This window comes from Podarcis melisellensis (assembly GCF_964234715.1).
Source record: "Podarcis melisellensis genome assembly, chromosome: 1".
Classification (NCBI taxonomy): Eukaryota; Metazoa; Chordata; class Lepidosauria; order Squamata; family Lacertidae; genus Podarcis; species Podarcis melisellensis.
This window is the reverse complement of record NC_138528.1, coordinates 21,133,877-21,156,443: the sequence shown is the minus strand read 5'-3', so window position 1 is coordinate 21,156,443 and position 22,567 is coordinate 21,133,877. Positions and strand designations below refer to the sequence as shown.

The window sequence follows — 22,567 nt, the reverse complement described above, 5'->3', positions numbered from 1 at the left end:
GTAGCAGAATTCCAACAAGCTCCCCCCCCCATGCCAGTTAAGCACACTTTTTTATTTTTTAAGTGGACAATGTAACCTGTACTTAGCCCTTAATCCCAGCACATATTTTAAAGGAACAGAAACAGGAGTGCAATCTGCAAGGTTCTGTATTCAGAGCATTCAAACAGTGATCCACACGTTTGTTAGATCAATATGTAGTTTAGATTCTGCATTGATACACTTTGGATCAGGGGTCAGCAACCTAAAGCCCATGGGCCAGAAGCGGCCTGCGGAGGACGTTTGACCGGCCCATGAGCCACCCCGAAATGAGCTGCCCGCTTGCGTGCTGCGCTAAACCAGTCCAGCGCTGGAAATTGCATCTGCACAGACACAGACAATTGCAGGCACTCACACTTATGCACAGTCCGGCCCTTGGAGGGATCTCCGCGGGACAGATCTGGGCCTGCCCAGACAATATAAACCTTGCTGACCCCTGCTTTGGATGAAATGCAGTTAAAGGCACAGCCTGCTAAGTGATGCAATGGTTGCATGGGTAGGCAAACCTAGTCCCAGGAGCCAAATCCGGCCCAGTCGCCTTCTAAATCCAGCCCATGGACGGTCCGGGAATCAGCATGTTTTCACATGAGTAGAATGTGTGCTTTTATTTAAAATGCATCTCTGGGTTATTTGTGGGGCATAGGAATTTGTTCAGGTTTTTTCCCCAAAATATAGTCCGGCCCCCCACAAGCTCTGAGGGACAGGCCTCCTGCTGAAAAAGTTTGCTGACCCCTGGGTTAGAGTGTTGGACTAGGACCTGGGAGAGCAGGGTTCGAATCCCCACTCAGCTATGAAGCTCTCTGGGTGACTTTGGACCACTCACCATCTCTTAGCCTAACCTACCTGACAGGGTTGTTGTGAGGATGAAATGGGGACAAGAAGAACCATGCACACCATCTTGAGATCCTTGGAAGGTGTTGTGTGCGTGTGTCTGTGTTTCTGAGTAGACATTGGTAGACTGTTAGGCTTCTACAAAATTATCGAATCATAGCGTTGTAAGGGACCACAAGGGCCATCTAGTCCAACCCCCTGCAAGGCAAGAAGGTTTTGCCCAACATGGGGCTCGAACCCACAGCCCTAAGATTAATAGTCTTGTGCTCTATCAACTTTAGTATTGCGTATATATTTATATTCAGTTCAAGACAATTATCAACATATCCCTTTGGGTTTTACAAAACTATGGGGAGCAGAAGAGTCTTCTAACCATTAAATTATTTTGAATCAGTGCCCAATAGACTGTTTGCTTTCTTACTGAGTCTCATTTGAACAGTTAGGCTGATATGTTTGTTTTCCAACTGTGGTTGTGAAATTAAGTTTAAGTGGATTTGTTATATAAACTCTGTTTGTATATTCCAACTATGTTTCTCGCCGTTATAAAATAAATGATGCAATTCTCAATTCCTTTGTTGCACAATACACATAATATCTAAACAGCAGTTGTACTTTGGAAGGCTGCGAAAGTGCATTTGACTCATTCTCCAAATACTGTCTTGGCGATTTTGTATATTTTGGCCAACAGTGAATTTTGTTTATTTATTTAAATATGGTTACTAACAACAGTACAGGTTGCTTCCATGTACATTAATTACATTAAGAAAGCTGATTGTTCATTTCTGTCTGGTAAGACACCCAAAGAACCCAATTTTAATATATCCTACAAATATATATATTGGTTTTATTCCAGTGTGGCTTCTCCAAAAGAATCTTGGGTATGGTGAAGGTGCTGTTATTATTATTATTTTTTTATGGATTTCCCACAGTCAACTGTAGAGAGGGAATGACTATTAAATCCAGTTTAATTTTGCAGGTTTGATGCCCTCAGTGCCCAGATACTTTACCTGGAGCCAATATTAGTGTAATAAAAAAAATTTAAATTTTTTTTTTAAAAAAATCAGAATTTGTATACCACTTAATTGTAAAAACTTCTAAGCCATTTACATTTTTAAAAATATACATTAAAATGATTGATAAAAAAACAGAAGTTAAAAACAAGTTGACCTAATATCTTCCCAAGATATAAAAAACCCAGCAGTTAAAAGGTATGCATTAAAATGTAAAATTACATATTAAAATACATGTTAGCTTTTGCCTAAGCAAAAAAGAAAAGAAAAAGGTTTTAGTAGGTGCCAAAAACAGTACAGCAAAGATGCCTGCCTAATGCCAAAGTGTAGGTGCTGCCATGCTGAAAATACTGATTCCATACAAGTGCAGAAGAAAGATTATGTGGCACTTGTAAAAGTGCCAGTTCATCAGATCAGAGGAATCGAGTAGGCATCTCTCTCCCTCTGCTTCTGAGGAGTCAGTATGAAGACCATTCCATTGTGGGGTCACAAACCATTTTGGTCCCAAGAGCACATTTCCAAACTGGAGAAACTGCACATCCACTGCAACCACACAGATACCACAACTGCATATGATTGGCTGTGAAGCTTAATCATGGCCTGAAAAGTCAGAGCTGAAGGGGGAGGAAGGGGTAATCCTTCCCTCCCCAGTTGTGACCATCCTGGAATTCCTTCTCTTCTATTGTGGTTAGGCTTGAAATAAGCACTGTATGTCTCATTAAGGAGTAACAGACATTTTAGACAGTGGGGTTGCATCTGGGGAAGGAAGAGTTATGGGCGTGGGGGGGAGAGTTAACTCTCTGCTCCCCAGCTATGAGTCGTCCCCCCACCAAATCACTATTCATATATTTGTATCAGAGATGCAGATCAAGTCTGTTCAGATTGGAATTCACATGGATGGAAGGTCTCTGTTTACCTTTCCCTCACGTGAAATCCCCAATGGAGAATGAATCATGAGCGACGGTGGGTTTTTCTTTTGGGAAAACAGGTTGCAAACAATCTTTATTATAACAGATGTAAACAAGGTGTTTTGGTTCTTCTTCTTCCACAGAAATGTAACAAACAGTGCTGTTGCTTTTTATTAAAACGTATAGTGTTCCAAGTTATAGGCTGTATGCTGCTCAGTCTTTAGGTTACTTTCTTTTACACATCTTCCATAGATCAGACTTCTCCACTCACAGTTCAGAAACTTGGGATTTTAACAAGTCTGTTTCCCTTACAGACCCCCAAATCCTCCTTGGCCTCAGAATCACTACCGCCCTTTCCTGTCAGAGTATTCCCTCAGAGGACCCTTTTCCCTGCAAACACCATGTAGAACTGTGTATTTTCTGTTTTACCCGTGTTCTGCGATTCAGAAGCTTTGTCACGGTCCGGTTTACTGGCGGTCGAAGTCCTAGCAGAGGACGTCGGGACTGCGGGCAAGATGGCGGGGGGGGAGCAGAAACGAGAGTCAGGAAGTCAGGAGTCAGGAAGCCAAGGGTCTGAGGATCAGGAAGCAAGGAGCCAAGAAGCCAAACACAGCAAGGCAGGGAACGTGTTGCTGTGGCAAAGAGCCAAAGGGAAATGCTGACCTTATATCCCTTCCCGGCTCTTGCCACCACGTCCTGCGAGTTACCAGTCGGCCTCACCTGTGCGGCCATGCCTTGCCTCTTGAGAACAAACTTAGGAAAGCCCCGGTCCTGCAAAGCTCTACTGGTCACAGGGCTGTCGGGATCTTTGTTTGGCCAAGCTGATAAAGCTCATCTTCCTCCGGAATTGCCCTCCCGACGAATAATTAACGACCTGAGCCTTTGATGAGGCTTCCAGGCACGTTCCGATTCAGCAGAGAATCAAAGCAGCATGCGGAAGTGATGAGATTTATGGCTACATCGCTATGCTTTATTTCTTACTACGCAGACAGCAAAGAAATGTACATCCTCTCTCTATGAAAGCAGAGGGCAACTGAAACAAAGGAACAAAGGAACGGAGAAACCAGTACGTCACATCCCTTCTCCCGTGAGACTTCAAATAGCATGGATTGGAATGTAAACAGAGCCTTGTGACTCTAAGCAGCTGCTCAGTGGCAAGCAGAAACTAACAAGGGCCTGGCTCCTGCACATACTCCTGACAACCTTAGAGCATATACTGAGAGTTCTCAGCTCTCCTCAGCTCTACCACCTGTCAGAACAAACTCTCCTGACAGAATCCGACTCCCAGACCCAAGAATCTGTCATGAGACAAAGGTTCTTGAGAGCAGAAGCAGTAAGGCCTACAACTGCTAAGTCACTGTGATTCGTGACTCATCTTGAGGGATGACTTGTTCTCCCTATAAAAGTAGCCAGTCTCTGTGTGTGTCTGTGTGAGTATGTATCTCAGCCAGTGTGTGTGTTGTGTTGTGCCAACAAAAATTGTGCCAGGACTCTAGTACAGTGGTATCTCAGGATGCGAACGGGATCTGTTCCGGACGCGATGGCGCGTCTGCACGTGCATGGGTCGCGTTTTGCTTCCACGTATGTGCGTGACGTCATACAAGAGCGGTGCGAGCGGCGAAACCTGGAAGTAACAGACTCTGTTACTTCCAGGTTGTCGCGGAGCGCAACCCGAAAGCACTCTACCTGAAGCACATTCAACCCGATATATGACTGTACAGTGGTACCTCGGGTTAAGAACTTAATTCATTCCAGAGGTCCGTTCTTAACCTGAAATGGTTCTTAACCTGTGGTGTGCTTTCGCTAATGGAGCTTCCCGCTGACGCTGCACTGCTGGTGCGCGATTTCCGTGCTTATTCTGGGGCAAAGATCTTAACCTGGAGCGACCACTTCCTGTTTAGCAGAGTTTGTAACCTGAAGCATCTGTAACCCAAAGCATCTGTAACCCAAGGTACCACTGTAAATCAGTAACTAAGACTGTGCCTCTGTGAAGAGTCAGATAGCTGCTATGAGCACTCTGTGTATGCTCTTTAACTATGCGTTTCCGAGCACAATTCAAAGTGTTGGTGCTGACCTTTAAAGCCCTAAACAGCCTCGGTCCAGTATATCTGAAGGAGCATCTCCACCCCCATCATTTTGCCCGGACACTGAGGTCCAGTGCCGAGGGCCTTCTGGCAGTTCCCTCGCTGCAAAAAGTCATGTTACAGTGAACCAGGGCCTTCTCGGTAGTGGCACCCGCCCTGTGGAGCGCCCTCCCACCAGATGTCAAAGAGAAAAACAACCAACCAGACATCTGAAGGCAGCCCTGTTTAGGAAAGCTTTTAATTTTTAATAGACTATTGCATTTTAATATTTTGTTGCAAGCCACCCAGAGTGGCTGGAGAAACCCAGCCAGATGGGCGGGGTATAAATAAGTTGTTATTGTTGATATGCTGTTTATGAACAACTTTATTTTCTCAAGTAAAAATTTTATTCTGTTTATGAAGAAGACTCTGTGTTGATTAATTTACCGCTGCGCAACAGAATCTTGCGCACCTTCTCTCACTCCCCTCCATCTGCCTCCCTTGGATCCCTGGCCAATCAGGAGCTGTTGCTAGTTAACCGTTTGCTGGCAGGGAGAAAAACACTTGGTGACTCAACCTGCTCAGTAAACAAACTTTTCTGTCACACCCCTCTGGTCAAGGTGGCAGCTGCAGTGGTGAGCCCCTAAAAAAATTGTGCCTTGGGCAGTTGCTCCGGTAGCCCCCGCTCCGAGGCTTCGCCTCTGGTGAGAGCTTGGAAGGTCCACCCATTTCTGTGTGAGACAAGAGTTAAGAGTTACCAGTGAGAGAGGACTTTGCATTTTTCTTTTCTCTCTCTTTTTCTTTTGGTTTACATTAGTTTGTCTTTTATTGGAATGTATTATGAAAAGCCTTAATAAAATCTAATTTGAAAAAGAAAAAGAAAGTTTCTCAAGCATCTCTACCTTGAACTATCTGGAACAAGACAATGTGAGACGGTAAATAATGTTACCGGGTTCTTGTTACAGAGAAAGGGCAACTGCCTTGGAAAGGGCAACTACCTTGAAAATGTAACATAAATGTCAGCCTCTACATGAAATTAAATAATGATCCAATACCATTTAGAATGCTAATAACTCTTGTGCTTGGCCCTAATGCATCAGATTAAAAATAATGTCTGCTTTTAATCAATACCGCCTGAAAACTAACAGAACAGCTTTGCTAATGGAAGCATCAATACTATTTCTCAGCACTGGAAATGAAAGCAGGCTCCTGCAAGATTTTCAGGGTCAATGGCCCAAATGTCACAGAGAAAAATCACAGCAAGGGAGCTGATTACTCTGTGCTTATATAAAATGGCCTCTGACATGCCCCAAGTTGGCACACTTAATAAATTCACTCATTTATATCGCAGGAAGTGGTGGATAAATGACAAACCTAATGAACAGCAGTAGTAATATAAAGTAATCAATTTTGGAAATACTTAAAAAAAGAAGAAATTGCAACATTTATTGTTTTAAGCCTTGGAGCAAGCTCATGAGATTGATCTTTTATAGTTTATACTTGGTGTGCAGTGTAGTGAGGTCATTTTTCCACCCAGATATAATCCCAAGGCAGCTATACAGATACATGCAGCACTTCCAATTTGTAAGAAGAATGGGTTTATGAAGGGGTGCTGAATGTGGCAAAGTGGATGAAGGTAAGCTCCATGAACAATTGTCCCATACACCCATTTCACTTGGGGAAAACTAAGACACACAGTATTGTAGAGTTTTTAAAAACCCATCTTGTTTTTATTCTATCATAAGGAGCATAAGTAATGTAAATTAAATGCACTTTTTTCCACTTCCCAAATATTGCAGGGAAATATTGCTTGTCTGCAAACCTCCTGGATTGTAAATGCTTTATTTGTTTTAGCATTATATATTTGATTGTTGTAACCTGACCCGGGAGCTTATAAGGAATCTAATAAATACTGGTACATACATGCATGCATGCATGCATGTATGCAAGGTAAGTAGGATAATGTTCATTTTATGCCACATTTTGAATCATAGCTGTCAAGTCGCTGACAAAGAACTGAAATATGGAAAAGCCAACCAAGATAAGAACAATTTTGATACAAAATGCTATAATTTATTTACAGTACTGCTATTTATTTATTTACATTGATATAATTAAGAAAATATTAGGTAAACATTTACTTGATTTTTTTAGAGTAAAATGATATTTTAGGATGTACCGGTACTTTTGGTGATAGAGTACATATGGAACAATAAGATTAGTATTTAGTAAGTTTATTTCTGATTTTGTTGGTGCTGGACTTCACTCAACCTCAATATTTATTAACCATTTACTGTACAGGAATGCATTTAATACATATACCAGACTGGTGCGGTGGATGTAGGACCTGGGGGAGCAGAGCTCAGATCCCCCCTCAACCACATAATTCACAAGTTGACCTTGCACCTAGTGACAGTATCTCAGCCTTGTGAGGACATAATGGGGAGACCATATGCCTCACCTTCAGCTCACTGTAAGAAGGTGAGATTTAAAAAAAGGGGGGGGAGGGAACTATATAATATGAAGGGAACAGTCCCAGACTCCAAAGAACAGGAGCTGGGAGACCATTGGGTACTGCAGACCACTCTTTCCCTAGTTGGTTTTGGGGGCATCTGTTCTCTTTTACTGTGAATAAGCCCATTTTTGCTGGGCTTCTCTGCTCTGCCTTGGTTTCTGTTCTCCCCACCCCCTTCCCCAGTACAGCTTCTCAACAGTTAGGTTTCAATCATTGATAGCTGAAGTTGAAACCTCAGCATGCCGGTTGAGGAGTTGTCTGGTGGAAGGGATGGGATGGTGTGCAACAATAGGATGGAATCTGTGGTACAAGAAACCCAGTCACTTCCTGGAACAAAATCATTTTGTAACAGATATGAGGTTTGGGGCTGTGGGAAAGTTGCAAACAGATCTTGTGGTTCGAGGACCCGACCCCCGCAATGTGAAAAGAATACACAAGGACACGTGATATAAGGTTAATGGGCAAGGAAAGGCCACAACTTTATTGATTACAGCAGTGAAAAGGTATTGGCTTAGGCATTGGATTTCTCAAACAAATGGGTTTATCCACCAGTAGGTGGAGCCTGTTGATGCTAATCCAACTATAGGCTCTCCCCTGATGTCACCGAGGGTCGTGCCATGGCCTCCCGCCAAGCAGGCATCGGACAGAATACACGACCGCCAGATTCCTTTAACGGAATGCCCAAAAATTGAAGGCATAGGCGATGGCCACACCTAGCTCTTCGACACAGCACAACACATTATTCCAATGCCTAACCTACCCACCAATACCACAAAAAGTTGTGACGATTGCTACGAGGTAGGCGAAAAAACCAAAAGGCCTAATGCCAAATGGAAAAACTCCTACCAGGCCCCCCGGGCAACCGGGGCGACCAACCTAAGGTCCATAGCAAGGCCAATGACCTAAGCCCTAACTCAGAGGGAGTGGAGGGTGGGTGACTTGCGGCAAGACGACGAAGAATGAGGCCGGGGAGAGGCTGGAGCTGCAGTAAAAAGGGCTGCTAAACACGCCCCTCTCAGGCACCTGGTTGGATGCCTGCCGAGGGGCGTGGGCACCAGCCAGGTGAGTTGGGGGCAGGGGGCTAACGCCCCCTGCTAGGGGCGGAGCTCGGGCTCCTGCCCACAACCACTCCCCTCTCTTGCAGGGAGGAGAGTCTTTGTTAAGAAAATAAATGGAATAGTTATGGAGGCTGAAGCCTATACCCTCCTGTTCTTCTTGGGTTTATTTAGGAGTTGAAGAATTTCTTCCTCTCTTGTAGGGTTTAAGATTTGGAGACATTCCCTTGGGCTTTTTTGCATTGTCGTGTTTTATAAGTTAAAAACCTTAATTTCTTATCACATATTAACAACGCCTTGCCAGTGTAATGTGTTTTAATCAGTATTGTGTTTTGACCTTTGTACCATAATGGAACAGGGAAGTTTTCCATCTGGTCTGGTGAAAATTAGCTTAACTGTATTGTGGAACTTTGACAGCTATGAGTTACAATTCTCAGTATGCAAAGTAAGGATAATAGGCACATATTCAATTGGTGAGTGCAGGTTTAGAATAATTTGGATAATGTGGTTGGATGGAGTTAAGACTACTGGGTGGTGGGGAGCAGGAGTGAATTTATGGCTGGGTGCCAGTCAATCTGCTTCAGTCCATGTTGATTAGTGATTTTTGTCTGTGGTAGACAGCCAGAAGAAGGGAAGACAACAGAAGAAGAGGATCTAGGAAGACAAAACAAAAAGAAAACAGAAAGGCAGAGTGGTACAATCCTCCTTCAATCATCAGAGCACTATATCTGGAGCCTCAAGCCTCAGCTCTCCAAAGGCAAAGACATCCTCTTTTTTAAAGTTTAAGAATAGCAGACGAAGGCCAGGAGCCTACTTAATATGAATTGTTTTCCCATATAAAATATATGCATGCATATATATATATATATATATATATATATATATATATATATATGCAGGTTTTGGTGTCCTCGGGTGTCTTCCCGTGTAAAAGTTGGGGTGTCTAGGCGACGTTTCGACGAGGTCTCACTCGTCATCTTCAGGCTGGTGCTTTCGGCTTCTTGTTACTGGAACAGAGCAGGATCTCAGTGTTTGAGTTCCTATAAATACTGTTGAGGGGGTGTGGTGTATAGCCTCCAATGTTCTGGGCAGAGAGGAAGTTCCCAGGCTAGTGTGCCTTTTCTTCTTTTGTTCCTTAATTACTTGAGGGATATCTTGAGTGATTTCTTGAGTGATATCCTGAGTACCACTTAGGTGGGTCATTAGGTGTGGATTAGTTGCTAAAGTCTTTGTGTCTTGACCTCTTGAACTTTGTGAAGAGTTTTTCTGAGAAGATGGCTGTACTGCACTTAGTTGTGCTCTGGCTTGGCTTCGTGTATAGGGGCGAGCTGTGGTTTTGTGGCCTGTGTCAGCCAGATCTGTGTAGGGATTGCAGGGGGGTGCAGCATCCGGAGGTGCCACCATGGTTTGGCTACTGGATGGTGTCTGTAATTTATCTGTGGAGAGGGTCTGGGTTTGGGTCTGGTGTGGTTGATTGGTGATGGCGTTCTGTGTGCCTCTGGATCTGGTGTCAGTTTTTGTGGGGAGGGCTAATTTCCAGATGTCTGGCAAGCGGGATGTGTCGTCACGCTTGTTCATGTTGTGAGGGTGTTTCTCTATCTCGATGGCTTCCATGATTATTCTCTTGTGGTGATGTTCCATGTTAAAGAGCAATTTGGAATCTGCAAAATTAATTTCGTGTCCTGTTTCTTTCATGTGTTGGAAAAGAGAGGAAGTTTTTTCTTCTTTTTTGACGGCATTCTTGTGTTCTGCAATACGTGCATTTATTCGTCTGTTTGTTTGTCCAATGTACGTGGCTGGGCAGACTTTGCAGGGTATTTCATAGACCCCTTGGTTTTCCAACTGGATTTTATCCTTGGGGTTTCTGAGGATATTGGCTATTTTTTGGTTGGTGCAAGACACAAAGACTTTAGCAACTAATCCACACCTAATGACCCACCTAAGTGGTACTCAGGATATCACTCAAGAAATCACTCAAGATATCCCTCAAGTAATTAAGGAACAAAAGAAGAAAAGGCACACTAGCCTGGGAACTTCCTCTCTGCCCAGAACATTGGAGGCTATACACCACACCCCCTCAACAGTATTTATAGGAACTCAAACACTGAGATCCTGCTCTGTTCCAGTAACAAGAAGCCGAAAGCACCAGCCTGAAGATGACGAGTGAGACCTCGTCGAAACGTCGCCTAGACACCCCAACTTTTACACGGGAAGACACCCGAGGACACCAAAACCTGCATTCCTGTACCCGTGAAAATCTACGAAAGCAAATATATATATATATATATATATATATATATATATATATATATGCAGGTTTTGGTGTCCTCGGGTGTCTTCCCGTGTAAAAGTTGGGGTGTCTGGGCGACGTTTCGACGAGGTCTCACTCGTCATCTTCAGGCTGGTGCTTTCGGCTTCTTGTTACTGGAACAGAGCAGGATCTCAGTGTTTGAGTTCCTATAAATACTGTTGAGGGGGTGTGGTGTATAGCCTCCAATGTTCTGGGCAGAGAGGAAGTTCCCAGGCTAGTGTGCCTTTTCTTCTTTTGTTCCTTAATTACTTGAGGGATATCTTGAGTGATTTCTTGAGTGATATCCTGAGTACCACTTAGGTACCAAAACCTGCATTCCTGTACCCGTGAAAATCTACGAAAGCAAATATATATATATATATATATATTCTTGTTGGTTGATTGTTTGTTGTTGTTAAATTGCTTTGAGGTGTTTTAGGAAGTAGTTCATCAATGGAATTGATTGAATAAAAATAATTGGAACCTCATGCTGACTGATGCTAGATAGGTGCAGATGAATGGATGCTAGAGAATAGGCCAATCTATGGGTTTCTCCTGCAATAGGACAAGCCATGACCACACAGAGGCTGCTTGATGCCTGGCTATCCCGTGGTGTGGCTCCTGCACATGTGAGGACAACAAATAGAATCAAGCGGTGTAAATGGGGTACAACATTATACTGCTTAATATTGAAATTTTTGATTGTGTAACCTGACATGGGACCTTATGGTGCTAACCCAGAAATATTACCTCGGGTTAAGAACTTTGCTTCAGAATGAGAACAGAAATCATGCTCCGGCAGCAACAGGAGGCCCCATTAGCTAAAGTGGTGCTTCAGGTTAAGAATGGTTTCAAGTTAAGAATGGACCTCCGGAATGAATTAAGTACTTAACCCGAGGTACCACTGTACTGCCTTTATAATAATCAGCTCATGGTGCCTTGCCCTGACACAAGAATGTAAGAATCTGGCTTATTCCGTGTCACAGGGCTCTTCAGGCCCCTACCGAGAGATAACGGGTCTTGAACCTGGGACCATGTGCTTGTAAGGCAGAAGCTTTACCGCCTCACCAGTTGCTCTGGCAAATAAACTGTTTATGCAATCTGAACTCTGGTGAACTGAGTTGGCCTCTTTCTGCAGAGCAACCATAAAGTGTCCCAGCTGTGGCTAGAATGGGCTGAACTTCTGTGATCTGCACTGACAGGAGATTGACTCAAAACACACAGAGCAGCAACAGTTGTTGGCAAGAACACCTGGTGCACTTTGGTTTATGAACTGAACCACAAGTTCAATTGAAAAAAAGAAATTAATGTTCTGTATCAGCATGTACTCTAGTGACCATGATTTTGTCCTCTCTAGGGCACATTGTTTCGATGATGGTGTGTCTTATCAATACAAAAGCACTTCCAGGTTTATGTCTCCAAAATCTATCTTGGTGTGTCCTGTCCACATTAGTGGGTAGTGCTAGATGGGATTGTTGGGGGAAAGCAAATAAACTTCCTTCTCCTCAACCTCTAGTTAATGCATGTATTACTTTAAACCACACAAGAGCACTGTTTGTGTAGCAAGCAAGCCAGCATTTGCTCATAGTCTTTTTCTAAGTTAACTCCACCTATAAAAGCTGAACCATTTTGTTGTTCTCTCCTCATAAGATGCCTGCTATTGCTCTCTCTTTTTACCTCTACTCATCCTGTAAATCGTTCTTGCCAAGATAATTCTGTTCCTGCATGAATAAAGCTGTAGAAATCCAGAAACTGTACATAAACACCTCAGTTTACTTCACCCAAGCTTCAAGGTCTGCTAACAGGGATGTATTTTGCTGAGGCTGAGCTCCATTATGGACCTGCCTTCAAGTTTATTTCAATTTTATTTCACATTTGTGGGCATCTGAGGTGCAAGAAACCTCCAACCAAGCACTCAGACTATACAAGAAGCTCTCCTGCAGGAACCTGGTCCTGAAAGCACCTTAGAAGCAGAACCATTTGCCTCAAGGCTACATTACTGTCAGGCCTGACAATTACCATGTTTGGCAGAAAAAAACCTGAACCCCTGATTGCCTTACATCACAGACCTTGTGCACAGTAATGCCGTTATCATTGCCTTACTAATCAATGAAGAAAAAGGATACAGACTTAAGTTCAGAAAAGTTCATTTCTTGATTCTGCAATCTTATCTACTTAATGGCTAATCTCATTTACTCAGAGAAACCTAGAATTCCTATTGGTGAAAATCCATGTATATGTGACCTCCTCAGAGTATATAAAATTGGAAAGCAAATTAATTCATCTAGAGTCATTTCAGTCACTGTTAGCTGGTGCCATGGAGCCTCTAGGGACAGTGACCATTTTGATGATCATATGTATCTCTTGCCTTGTTTTTCTTGCAGTCAGGAGCAGGACGCCAGAGAATGCAAAGCAGCTGCCACCTGGCCCACCTCCACTGCCCATCGTAGGGAACGCTCTGCAGCTGAAGACCAACAACCTGGCCCAGGTTCTTCAGGAGGTAAGCCAAAGATGAGCACCTTTCTCAACAGCTGTCTGTTGATGACCGTTACCTGTTTGCAAGCCTCTATCCATCTGACTCTTTTGGAAGGGGACAATCCATTGTCAGTTTGTTTATTTATAGATGGTACCATCTGGGTGCAGGGCACATTTGCAGAGTATAAGGCAACAGACTCTGCACTTTGACAGAGGAGAGACAAAAGAGGGAGGGGAGGCATCCAGACCAGAGGAAAAGAATAGCAGAATCGCTGTGATTTCAGTGGCACGGACTTGCACTTGGGTACATCAGGAGGGATGGGGAGCAGGGACTTGTCCCAAAGGCTCCACAGAAAAGAGGTGGACTTTGAGCAGGTCCCATTTTATTGTCTAACACTTAAAATAAAAGCCATAAAGCCCCCTTATGAGTAAAGAACTTTAAAAAGCAATAATGCAATTTTCATACTATATTAGAGACAGGAGGCGCAGTGGCGTAGCGTGGGTTGTCAGCACCCGGGGCAAGGCAAGTAATTTGCACCCCCTAACCCATGGATTTGAGCCCCCTAACCCTAACCCCCAGATGTGGCCGGCCCCCCCTGCACCCCCCACGCTACGCCACTGAGGAGGCGGGAGCGGGTCCAATTCTCCCTCCACATATGGATGGTTGGCGCATTTTTGGCCTCTGAACATTTTTAGCCTCTGCTAGACAGTGTGGAGTTCATAGTCTTCTTGTATATTGAAAACGTGCTCCTTTATTTTCCCCAAAATGTGCTTGGTTGGAAGGTACTTTAAGAATTCCCTTAGAAAAATGAGTGTGAGGTGAGATATAACATATAATCATATTCATGATTTAGAGAAAGTGGATGGGAAAACACTTTTACCCCCCCTCTCATAATGTCATACCCTCCAACATTTCTCCAATGAAAATAGGGACATCCCATTCCATAATGATAATTTTACTATCGCCCACACACCTTACTGGGTTGCCCCAGCCACTCTGGACAGCTACCAACATATATAAAATAATAATAAAACATTAAAAATTAAACAAAAAAGCACTTCTCTATTCAGGATTGCCTTCAGAAGGCGTCGGATGACTCTATACCTTCCAACATTTCTCCAGTGAAAATAGGGACATCCTAAGGAAAAGGGGGGACATTCTGTGATCAAACTGGGATGGCTTCTCTAAATCAGGGATGTCCCTGGAAAATAGGGACACTTGAAGGGTCTGTAATGCTAAAACTTGGAGTCTTCAATTAAAGCTGAGTGTTGGAAGATTAACAACACATGCAAGATATTAGTTCTTCATACAGTGCATATTGAAACTGTGGAATTCACTCCCAAAGAAGTAGCGATGATAGCCTCCACCTTGGATGATTTAAAAGAAATGTTCAGACAAAGTTCATTGAAGATAAAGCTACCCATAGCTGCTAGCGATGATGCTGAACCTCCACCAGTTCCAGGGCCCTGCAGGAGGGGAGCATGCTATTGCACTCAAGTCCTGTTTTTGAGATTCCCTGTGTTGGCCACTGTGATAACAGTCGTGGACTAGTTGGCCTTTGGCCTGATCTAGCTGCAGAACTCTTCTGTATGTTATTAAGAGTCATGTGGTTCAGATGCCCATAGTGAGTCTGGGGTCAGCGGGGCTCTACATCAGCTATATGACTTTCTCCTGACCCGCAAACCCACCTAGATGTGTGTCCTTCTCTATCTTTTTTCCAGTTTGGTGAGAAGTATGGCTCTGTGTTCACAATGTATTTTGGTGCAGAACGGGTTGTGGTGCTGCATGGCTATGATGCAGTGAAAGAAGCACTGATCGACCGTGGAGATGAATTTGCTGCAAGGGGACACCTGCCATTAGCTGATGATGTCAACAAGGGATTAGGTATTTTATGCTGGTTGACCAGTGGAGGGGGGGGGGACACAGGAAAATCCCTCTATTCATGAAAATAAAGCAAAAAAGGTTGCAAAGACAAATCATTGCATCTTGAGATAAACTTTCCTAATTAATGTTTCCACTGGACAGTAGAAATAGATAATTATCAGCCTTTTAAAGGCAGAGCTATATATTGGGCATTGCCATTTAAGAGAGAAATGAGCCATCTCATAAAAGTACTTAAGCAATATCTAGGGCAGTAGCGGAGAAAGGTGGTTACAGCTAGCTCCGCCTCTGGTTTAGAGCAAGCATCAAAAATTAAAGAAGGATTGAAAGAGTCTCTAGTCTTTAAAAATAATGGTCTGGGGTAATTCTGGTGTGGGCAGTAAGTATGAGAGTTATTTGAGCAGAATTCCCTGGCCTGGATTTTGTGAATCAATAAAGTATCCACACCAAGAAAGAGTTTCATAGTTACTGCAAGCTATCTTTAAATTTGTTACCCAAAAAATAAATAAATACAAATCAACACTTTGCACTTAAACAACTAGCAATGTAGTCCAGTTTCCTTTAAGTTCTTTCTGGTTAATATAGTCCAAGAACTATTGCTTCTTCATTATACTGGCAGCTTCAGAGAGAGACCCAGGCTCCAAGAGATGAATTATCAGTTAACATAAATATCGAAACATTGAAACCTCTTTTTAAGCTTTAGCTGCAAAAATGGACTTTCTGCAAATGCAAACCTCCACTACATTTCATACACAACACACACACAAACATAGCATTCTATGCACATTAAACACATATATTTTACAGTAAGCGCATGTATCAGAAGACTGGCCAGCTACTGATTATGGAATAAGGAGGCACCAAAGTACCAAGTCTCCAGGTGGTCTGGAGCCAAGAATAAGAGCCTCCTGCTCTTCCAACCTGCTTCTTCTGCTCTCGCTTTCAGTCCATCAATCTCCTTTATGCCCATTTCCTCTTGTGCTTTCCAGGAATTATATTCAGCAATGGGGAGGTGTGGAAGCAGCTCCGACGTTTTGCCCTTACCACCCTGCGCAACTTTGGCATGGGAAAGAAAAGTATTGAGGAGAGGATCCAGGAGGAAGCACGGTTCCTGCTAGAAAAGTTCCAGGACACGCAGGGTGGGTAGCCACTGCCCCTCATCCACATAGGCTTATCAAGCAGACCCCCTTAAACATCACAACAGATTCTGGGGTACATTACAACAGATTATTAACCACCAACTCATAAAGAAATATCATGGTAGGTACAAGGAAATCATTAAAAAATTAAAATCACAGAACTAGTGACCAACACTGAATGAAATAAATTACCTAAAAACACTTGTGAAATACAGTGGTACCTCAGGTTAAGTACTTAATTCGCTCCGGGGGTCCGTACTTAACCAGAAACTTTTCTTAAGCACCACTTTAGCTAATGGGGCCTCCCGCTGCCGCCGCACTGCCAGAGCACAATTTCTGTTCTCATCCTGAAGCTAAGTTCTTAACCTGAAGCAGAGTGCTCCACAGATATTGTTGATTTCCAGCTGCTTTCAGCCCCAACAGTCATCAGTGGTCCAGAAGTTAGAGTCTAGCAGCATCTGAAGTGCTTTAGATTCCCTAGTTTTAGTCTAGAGTTCACCCAGGCCTGCAGCACTGTGGTCACTCTTTCCTATCTAAGGATATATTGGCTGAAGCTGGAAGAAAGCACCTTGGAAAGTCCTTGGAAGAAACCACTCATAGCCACTGAAGATGCCCATGCCTCCAGAATTGTTGTGAGAAAGGCAGCTCCCTGTCTGAACACTGAGGCCAGGAGCCAGGAAATGACAGCTCAGAAATTCCAGACTAGATTATTGCCTAAAACCTGTAGTGGGGTTGTATAATTATTTTTTTGTTATCCTTCCAGAGAAGCCCTTGGATCCAACCTACTTGCTCAGTTGCGCTCTCTCCAATGTCATTTGTGCAATTGTCTTTGGGAAACGATACGATTATAATGACAAGAAGTTCCTATCCATGATGAGCTTAATGAATGAAAACTTTCAGGTTTTAAGCTCTTCTTGGGGACAGGTAGGTGCCATCTTTTTAAAGGCCCTTTCCCACAAAGTCTAAATTTTCCTGCTGTTTAAATGTCTTTCTTCCAGGCTTCTCATGACCCATACTGCCTCTGCCTCTTAATATTTCTGTTAATGTCCTAGTTGCAGGTTTGCCATGAGCAACTGGTTAGCCACTGTGACAGCACAATGGGCCACTGGCCTGATTCAATAGGCTCTTCTTATGTTTTTAATTTGGAGAGCCAATACCAATACCTGGGTCTAATAACCAAGGCTTGACTTAACTCAACAGCAGCCTGGCGGATTAGGAAGTAAAGCTTAACGAGTAAAACCCACAGGCTCAATACTGTAGCCGGAACTAATCACTTGGAATGTATATACATTGCCATTGCCTCTGCATCCAATGTGCTTCCACTAATGGTTTGAGAAGGTGTGAATACATGATGTTAGTCACAATCGATATCTAACCTGCCATTTCTTATGAAAAGTTGTGCCTTGTTGAATTTTAAGCCAGGGATGTGTGCACAGACTGGTTTCAGTAGGAGAAACATATGGGACTACATTTAGAGATATGTATGTAATCCCATAGCTCGGTTTTAGAGCATTTGGCTTGTTTATATAGGGTCCCAGAGTCAATCCCTAGTAGCATCCCTGGTTAGGGATGGGACTCCTGAATGAAACCCAGCAGAGCTGCTGCATAGGCACTACTGACCTTGAGAGACCAATGGTCTCATTCAGTATATACCTTTTAACATGTGGATTGGGGGGAGTTAATTGGGTTGTTGTTTTTATTTTGATTATGCATTTTGTGGTTCTATATTTTGATTTTAGCCTGTGAACCACCCTGGGACCTGTGGGTATAAATTCAATAAACAATATTAAAAAAATAATGATATAAGACAACTGATTGGGAACATCTACATAGATTTGGAAAAACAAAAAAAAAATCCTTCCAGTAGCACCTTAAAGACCAACTAAGTTAGTTCTTGGTATGAGCTTTCGTGTGCATGCACACTTCTTCAGATACACTGAAACAGAAGTTACCAGACCCTTCTATATAGTGAGAAGGTGGGGAGGGGTATTACTCAGAAGGGTGGTGGGAATGGGTGATTGGCAGATAGCTGTGATGAGCCTGTTGACGACTCTTAACGACTGCAATAGGTCTTACAGGAAAAAGCAAGGGGTGAGAAGGTGAAAAATGGCTTTGTCATGCATAATGAGATAAGAATCCAAGGTCTTCGTTCAGACCATAGATTTGGGAAGCATTGGTAGTGAAAATGCTGGTGTGTGGATCACAGAGTTGACATGAACACAAGGCAACAGTGGCCAACATTATACTGAAGCCCGAGTGTGGACAAACCCTGACTGAGGTTGGTGCCAACGGGTCTCTTGTGGTGTTTCTTCTAGCTCTACAACATCTTTCCTTCTTTGATGAAATGCATCCCTGGGCCCCACCGCAAAGTGCTGAAAAACAACTTGGCACTCAGAGAGTTTGTTTTGGAGGAGGTTGAAGAGCACAAGCCCACTCTGGACCCCAGCTCACCTCGGGATTTTATCGACTGCTTCCTTATGAAAATGGATCAGGTAATCATGAAAACTCACAGAACTCTCCACGTGGGTTCTCCTGCCACTCCTGAAGCTTCCCAACCAGCAGACTTCCATCCAGCTTCTTGTGGGGAATGGCAAGGAAAGAGATTCCTGCCCACACCCCATTGGAGTAGATTCATTTCCCATTGCTGACTTCTTCCTCCAGTAAGTGGGACGTTCTTCCTAATGATTAGCCCTATGGGCAAGGAATGTCCAGAGGAATGAGCTGTAAAAGGACTTGAGATAAGATATTGTGTCTTGGGAAGGGAGCTGGTCCCAGTGGCGCTGCTAAATTCTTGTTATGCTGTACTCAGAACAATTGAGTTGACTCCACTGACTGTGTTGTGTGTTTCTGCAGGAAAAAGGTAATAGTGCATCCCATTTCACCATTGAAAACTTGGCCATAAGCACAGTTGACTTATTTGCGGCTGGAACTGAGACCACCAGCACCACATTGCGATACGGGTTCATGATCCTCCTCAAATACCCAGAGATACAAGGTAAAACAGATGCATTATTAGTACTTATTATTCTTGTTCTTTCCCAGATTTATGTGTCACAGGTCCAAAAGATGGTTGTTCTGCCACTTTCCCCAGGAAAACCCACTGTTCATCGCTGAATGTTAATCATCACTGACTGACACCAGCAGTAAACAGAAGACTTTCCTGGAGAAAACGGGGGGGGGGGGACCAAATGCTCAGATCCATGCCTAGTAACCACAGACCTGTGCCTAGAAATCCCAGCAAAAACAGACGTGTGGATGAGCTCTTATAGTTGACCATATTGCAAACCCCAGGATTTTATATGCAAACAGTAACAACTTGCACTTGGCCCAGTAGTATAGTGGCAGCCAGTGCAGATCCTTTAGACTAAGGCATCACATCCTGCACCAGCTGGACTTTCTGTGCCAGCCTGAAGGGTAGCCCACAAAGGCACAACCACAAGGGCCAGTGGCCAAAGGGCCCTCAGGATCAGAATCACTGCAGGACAGTGCCTCCAATAGGAATCCCTCTAAGCTAGACCATCACTTGCTCCTAAAACCTCCCAAAAGAGGAGGCTTTTGTCCCTCTGCGCTCCTTTTGGATAGAAATTGAATTAATATATAAATAATTGCAATTATACTATGTTTCCCTGTTTACAGATGGATTACTGAAGGTGAGCTACAATAATTTGTCTGAGTTAATGTGATGAGTCAACAGAAAGTTGGTATCAGAAAACAATTGAAAGCTCCAAAATGTGCAGGGGCTGGCAGGCACTCCCATGGAATTTCAATTGCTTCTATGATGTTTCCTGCACTGGCGTTAAACCTCATTCTTCCCTTTACAGAGAAAGTGCATGAAGAAATTGACCGAGTTATTGGCCGATCACGAAGTCCTTGCATGGCAGATCGTGGGGCAATGCCTTACACAGATGCTGTCATCCATGAGATCCAGAGGTTCATCTCTCTTGTCCCACTGAGCGTCCCTCATGCAGTACTCAAAGACACACCGTTCAGACAATATGTCATTCCAAAGGTCAGCTCTTTTCAAGGCTCTAAGTAGTAATAGTAGGCTGCTAGCCATGATGGCTATATTCTACCTCCATGGTGAGAGGCAGCATGCTTCTGAATACCAGTGGGTGGAAACCAGAGGAACTGAGAGTGCTGTCTTGCTCAGATTATGCTGAAGGGCTTCCCATGGGCGTTTGGTTGGACACCATGAAAACAGGACGCTGGATCAGATGGGGCCACTGGACTGATCCAGCAGAGCTTTTCTTCTCTTCCTATCTACAAGCAAGGGAAGTGTTGTTGTTTAGTCATTTAGTCGTGTCTGACTCTTCATGACCCCATGGACCACAGCACGCCAGGCACTCCTGTCTTCCACTGCCTCCCGCAATTTGGTCAGACTCATGTTTGTGGCTTCGAGAACACTATCCAACCATCTCATCCTCTGTCGTCCCCTTCTCCTTGTGCCCTCCATCTTTCCCAACATCAGGGTCTTTTGCAGGGAGTCTTCTCTTCTCATGAGGTGGCCAAAGTATTGGAGCCTCAGCTTCAGGATCTGTCCTTCCAGTGAGCACTCAGGGCTCATTTCCTTAAGAATGGATACGTTTGATTTTCTTGCAGTCCATGGGACTCTCAAGAGTCTCCTCCAGCACCATAATTCAAAAGCATCAATTCTTCGGCGATCAGCCTTCTTTATGGTCCAGCTCTCACTTCCATACATCAAGGCAAGGGGAAGTAGTTTAGCCCAACTCCTAAAGTGTAGCTGGGCATCTTCAGGCCTGGACTTCATTTTAAACACCATATTGTCTTCTGAAGCTGCCCCATTCTTCTCTGTATCAACAAAATACCTTCCTTCCTGTTAGTGCCTTCCCACACCATTCCTTTGTGAGAGTCAATTTTATGCTTTTGTTGGGTGTCATGGCCATCCAGCCCATTTCTTTGCACTCTCTGCAGGGCACTACCATATATCCTATTCTGACGTCTGTGCTACATGACAGCAAAGAATTTCCAAACCCCAAAGAATTTGACCCAGGACATTTCTTGCACAAAGATGGCACCTTCAGGAAGAGCGACTATTTCATGCCTTTCTCAGCAGGTAAGATCTCTGCTTCCCCAGTAGGCTGCAGTCTTGGCCAACTCAGGTCTTTCCCGTCTCCCTAATCAGCTGGTGTTGGGGCAATGAGGGGGAACCTTCTTCTTCCTGCATCCTAAACTGGAAGGGCTCCCAGTTTGTGAGGGAGGGGCAGAGGCTTCTGGGTCCATCAGAACTCCTTGCACCTTTTCTGTGGGAAGCTGAAGCAAAAGAAATGGTGGAAAGAGTGACTCTCCCAGGAGCTGTTCTGGAGCAGCACCTTTGCTCCTTTGGCATGATTGTTATTTTCTCCGTAACAGCCAAAGTGGTTGTTATGCATCTTACACTTTGGGTTTCTTTTGCAGGGAAGCGGATATGTGTGGGGGAAGGTCTGGCCCGTATGGAGATCTTCTTGTTCTTGACCACCATATTACAGAACTTCACTCTGAAGTCCAACATTGACCCCAAGGACATCGATCTCACACCGGTGTTGAGCAGCATAGGCAACTGCCCTCGGCCCTATCAGCTCTGCATTGTCCCTCGCTGAAAAGCCTGCCTCAGGAGGGCTGCACATGTGGAAAAGTCGCAGCCTGGCAAATCTTTGTTCAAAAAACCCATAACACAATATCTCCTCACGTGTGGAGACATATCTTATTACCTGACTATTTGTTGAAATGTTACTTAGGGGATCCTGCTAGAGACTATTTCACGTTGAAGACATTATTGCAATGGACAAATAGCAGGATTTAGAAATTAGTCACACACAAAAATCCCATTCTTATCTTTCTTGCCCCTTCATATGCATATGTGTGCAGCGGCGTAGCTAGCCGCTGGAGTGACTGGTGCGGGGGCATGTCCTGCAGCCAGGGGTGTGCTGAGTGACCCATGGGAGTGGGGCAAGCCTCTCCAATGCTTGGAGCCTCTCCGCTGCCTCCCCCTCAGCTGTAGGGCATCTGAGAGAGACAGCAGGCAGACACAAATCCCACATTGCAGCGCGAAACTTGCAGGTGCCTAAGCCACCATGTCACTCCAAAAAAAATTGTGAGCCCAATTTTTTTAAAACTCATTTTGTCACACACACCCTCAATGATGACATCCGGGGCAGACTGTACCCCCCCTTCCTCTGCCACTGTATGAGAGTGATGGGCAAAATCTGCCGAGATGGAAGCTTTTTAGCCACTGAGAACCAGTCTTGTTACTCTTTGCGCTAAATGAAGCCAATCAGAGTGGAAGGAACTGAGTCAACCACTGAGGAACTGGTGACCCACAACGGTGGTTGGACTCTTGCGCCCATCACCCCTGATGTTGGCTGG

General features: G+C 44.1%; 1 protein-coding gene and 1 long non-coding RNA gene across 2 annotated transcripts in view; one reads left to right on the top strand and one right to left on the bottom strand.

Annotated features, from left to right (window-relative positions):
- LOC309372919 overlaps window positions 1-22,567 on the bottom strand; it is a 161,818-nt gene that overhangs the window by 13,798 nt on the left and 125,453 nt on the right. The gene's annotated exons all lie outside the window — the stretch shown is intronic.
- On the top strand, window positions 12,984-21,881 carry LOC309370712 (cytochrome P450 2C19-like). The gene is made up of 9 exons (XM_081912765.1): window positions 12,984-13,208; window positions 14,906-15,068; window positions 16,055-16,204; window positions 16,968-17,128; window positions 18,520-18,696; window positions 19,058-19,199; window positions 20,026-20,213; window positions 21,137-21,278; window positions 21,620-21,881. The coding sequence occupies exons 1-9, from the start codon at window positions 13,026-13,028 to the stop codon at window positions 21,799-21,801; spliced, it is 1,488 nt and encodes a 495-aa protein (XP_081768891.1). The 5' UTR covers window positions 12,984-13,025; the 3' UTR covers window positions 21,802-21,881.

Coding starts and splice junctions, on each gene's coding strand:
- LOC309370712 (XM_081912765.1), top strand. CDS start 13,026: ATGGAGCCTCTAGGGACAGTGACCATTTTGATGATCATATGTATCTCT. Junction 15,069..16,054: donor TGATGTCAACAAGGGATTAG/GTATTTTATGCT, acceptor TGTGCTTTCCAG/GAATTATATTCAGCAATGGG. Junction 17,129..18,519: donor TAAGCTCTTCTTGGGGACAG/GTAGGTGCCATC, acceptor TGTTTCTTCTAG/CTCTACAACATCTTTCCTTC.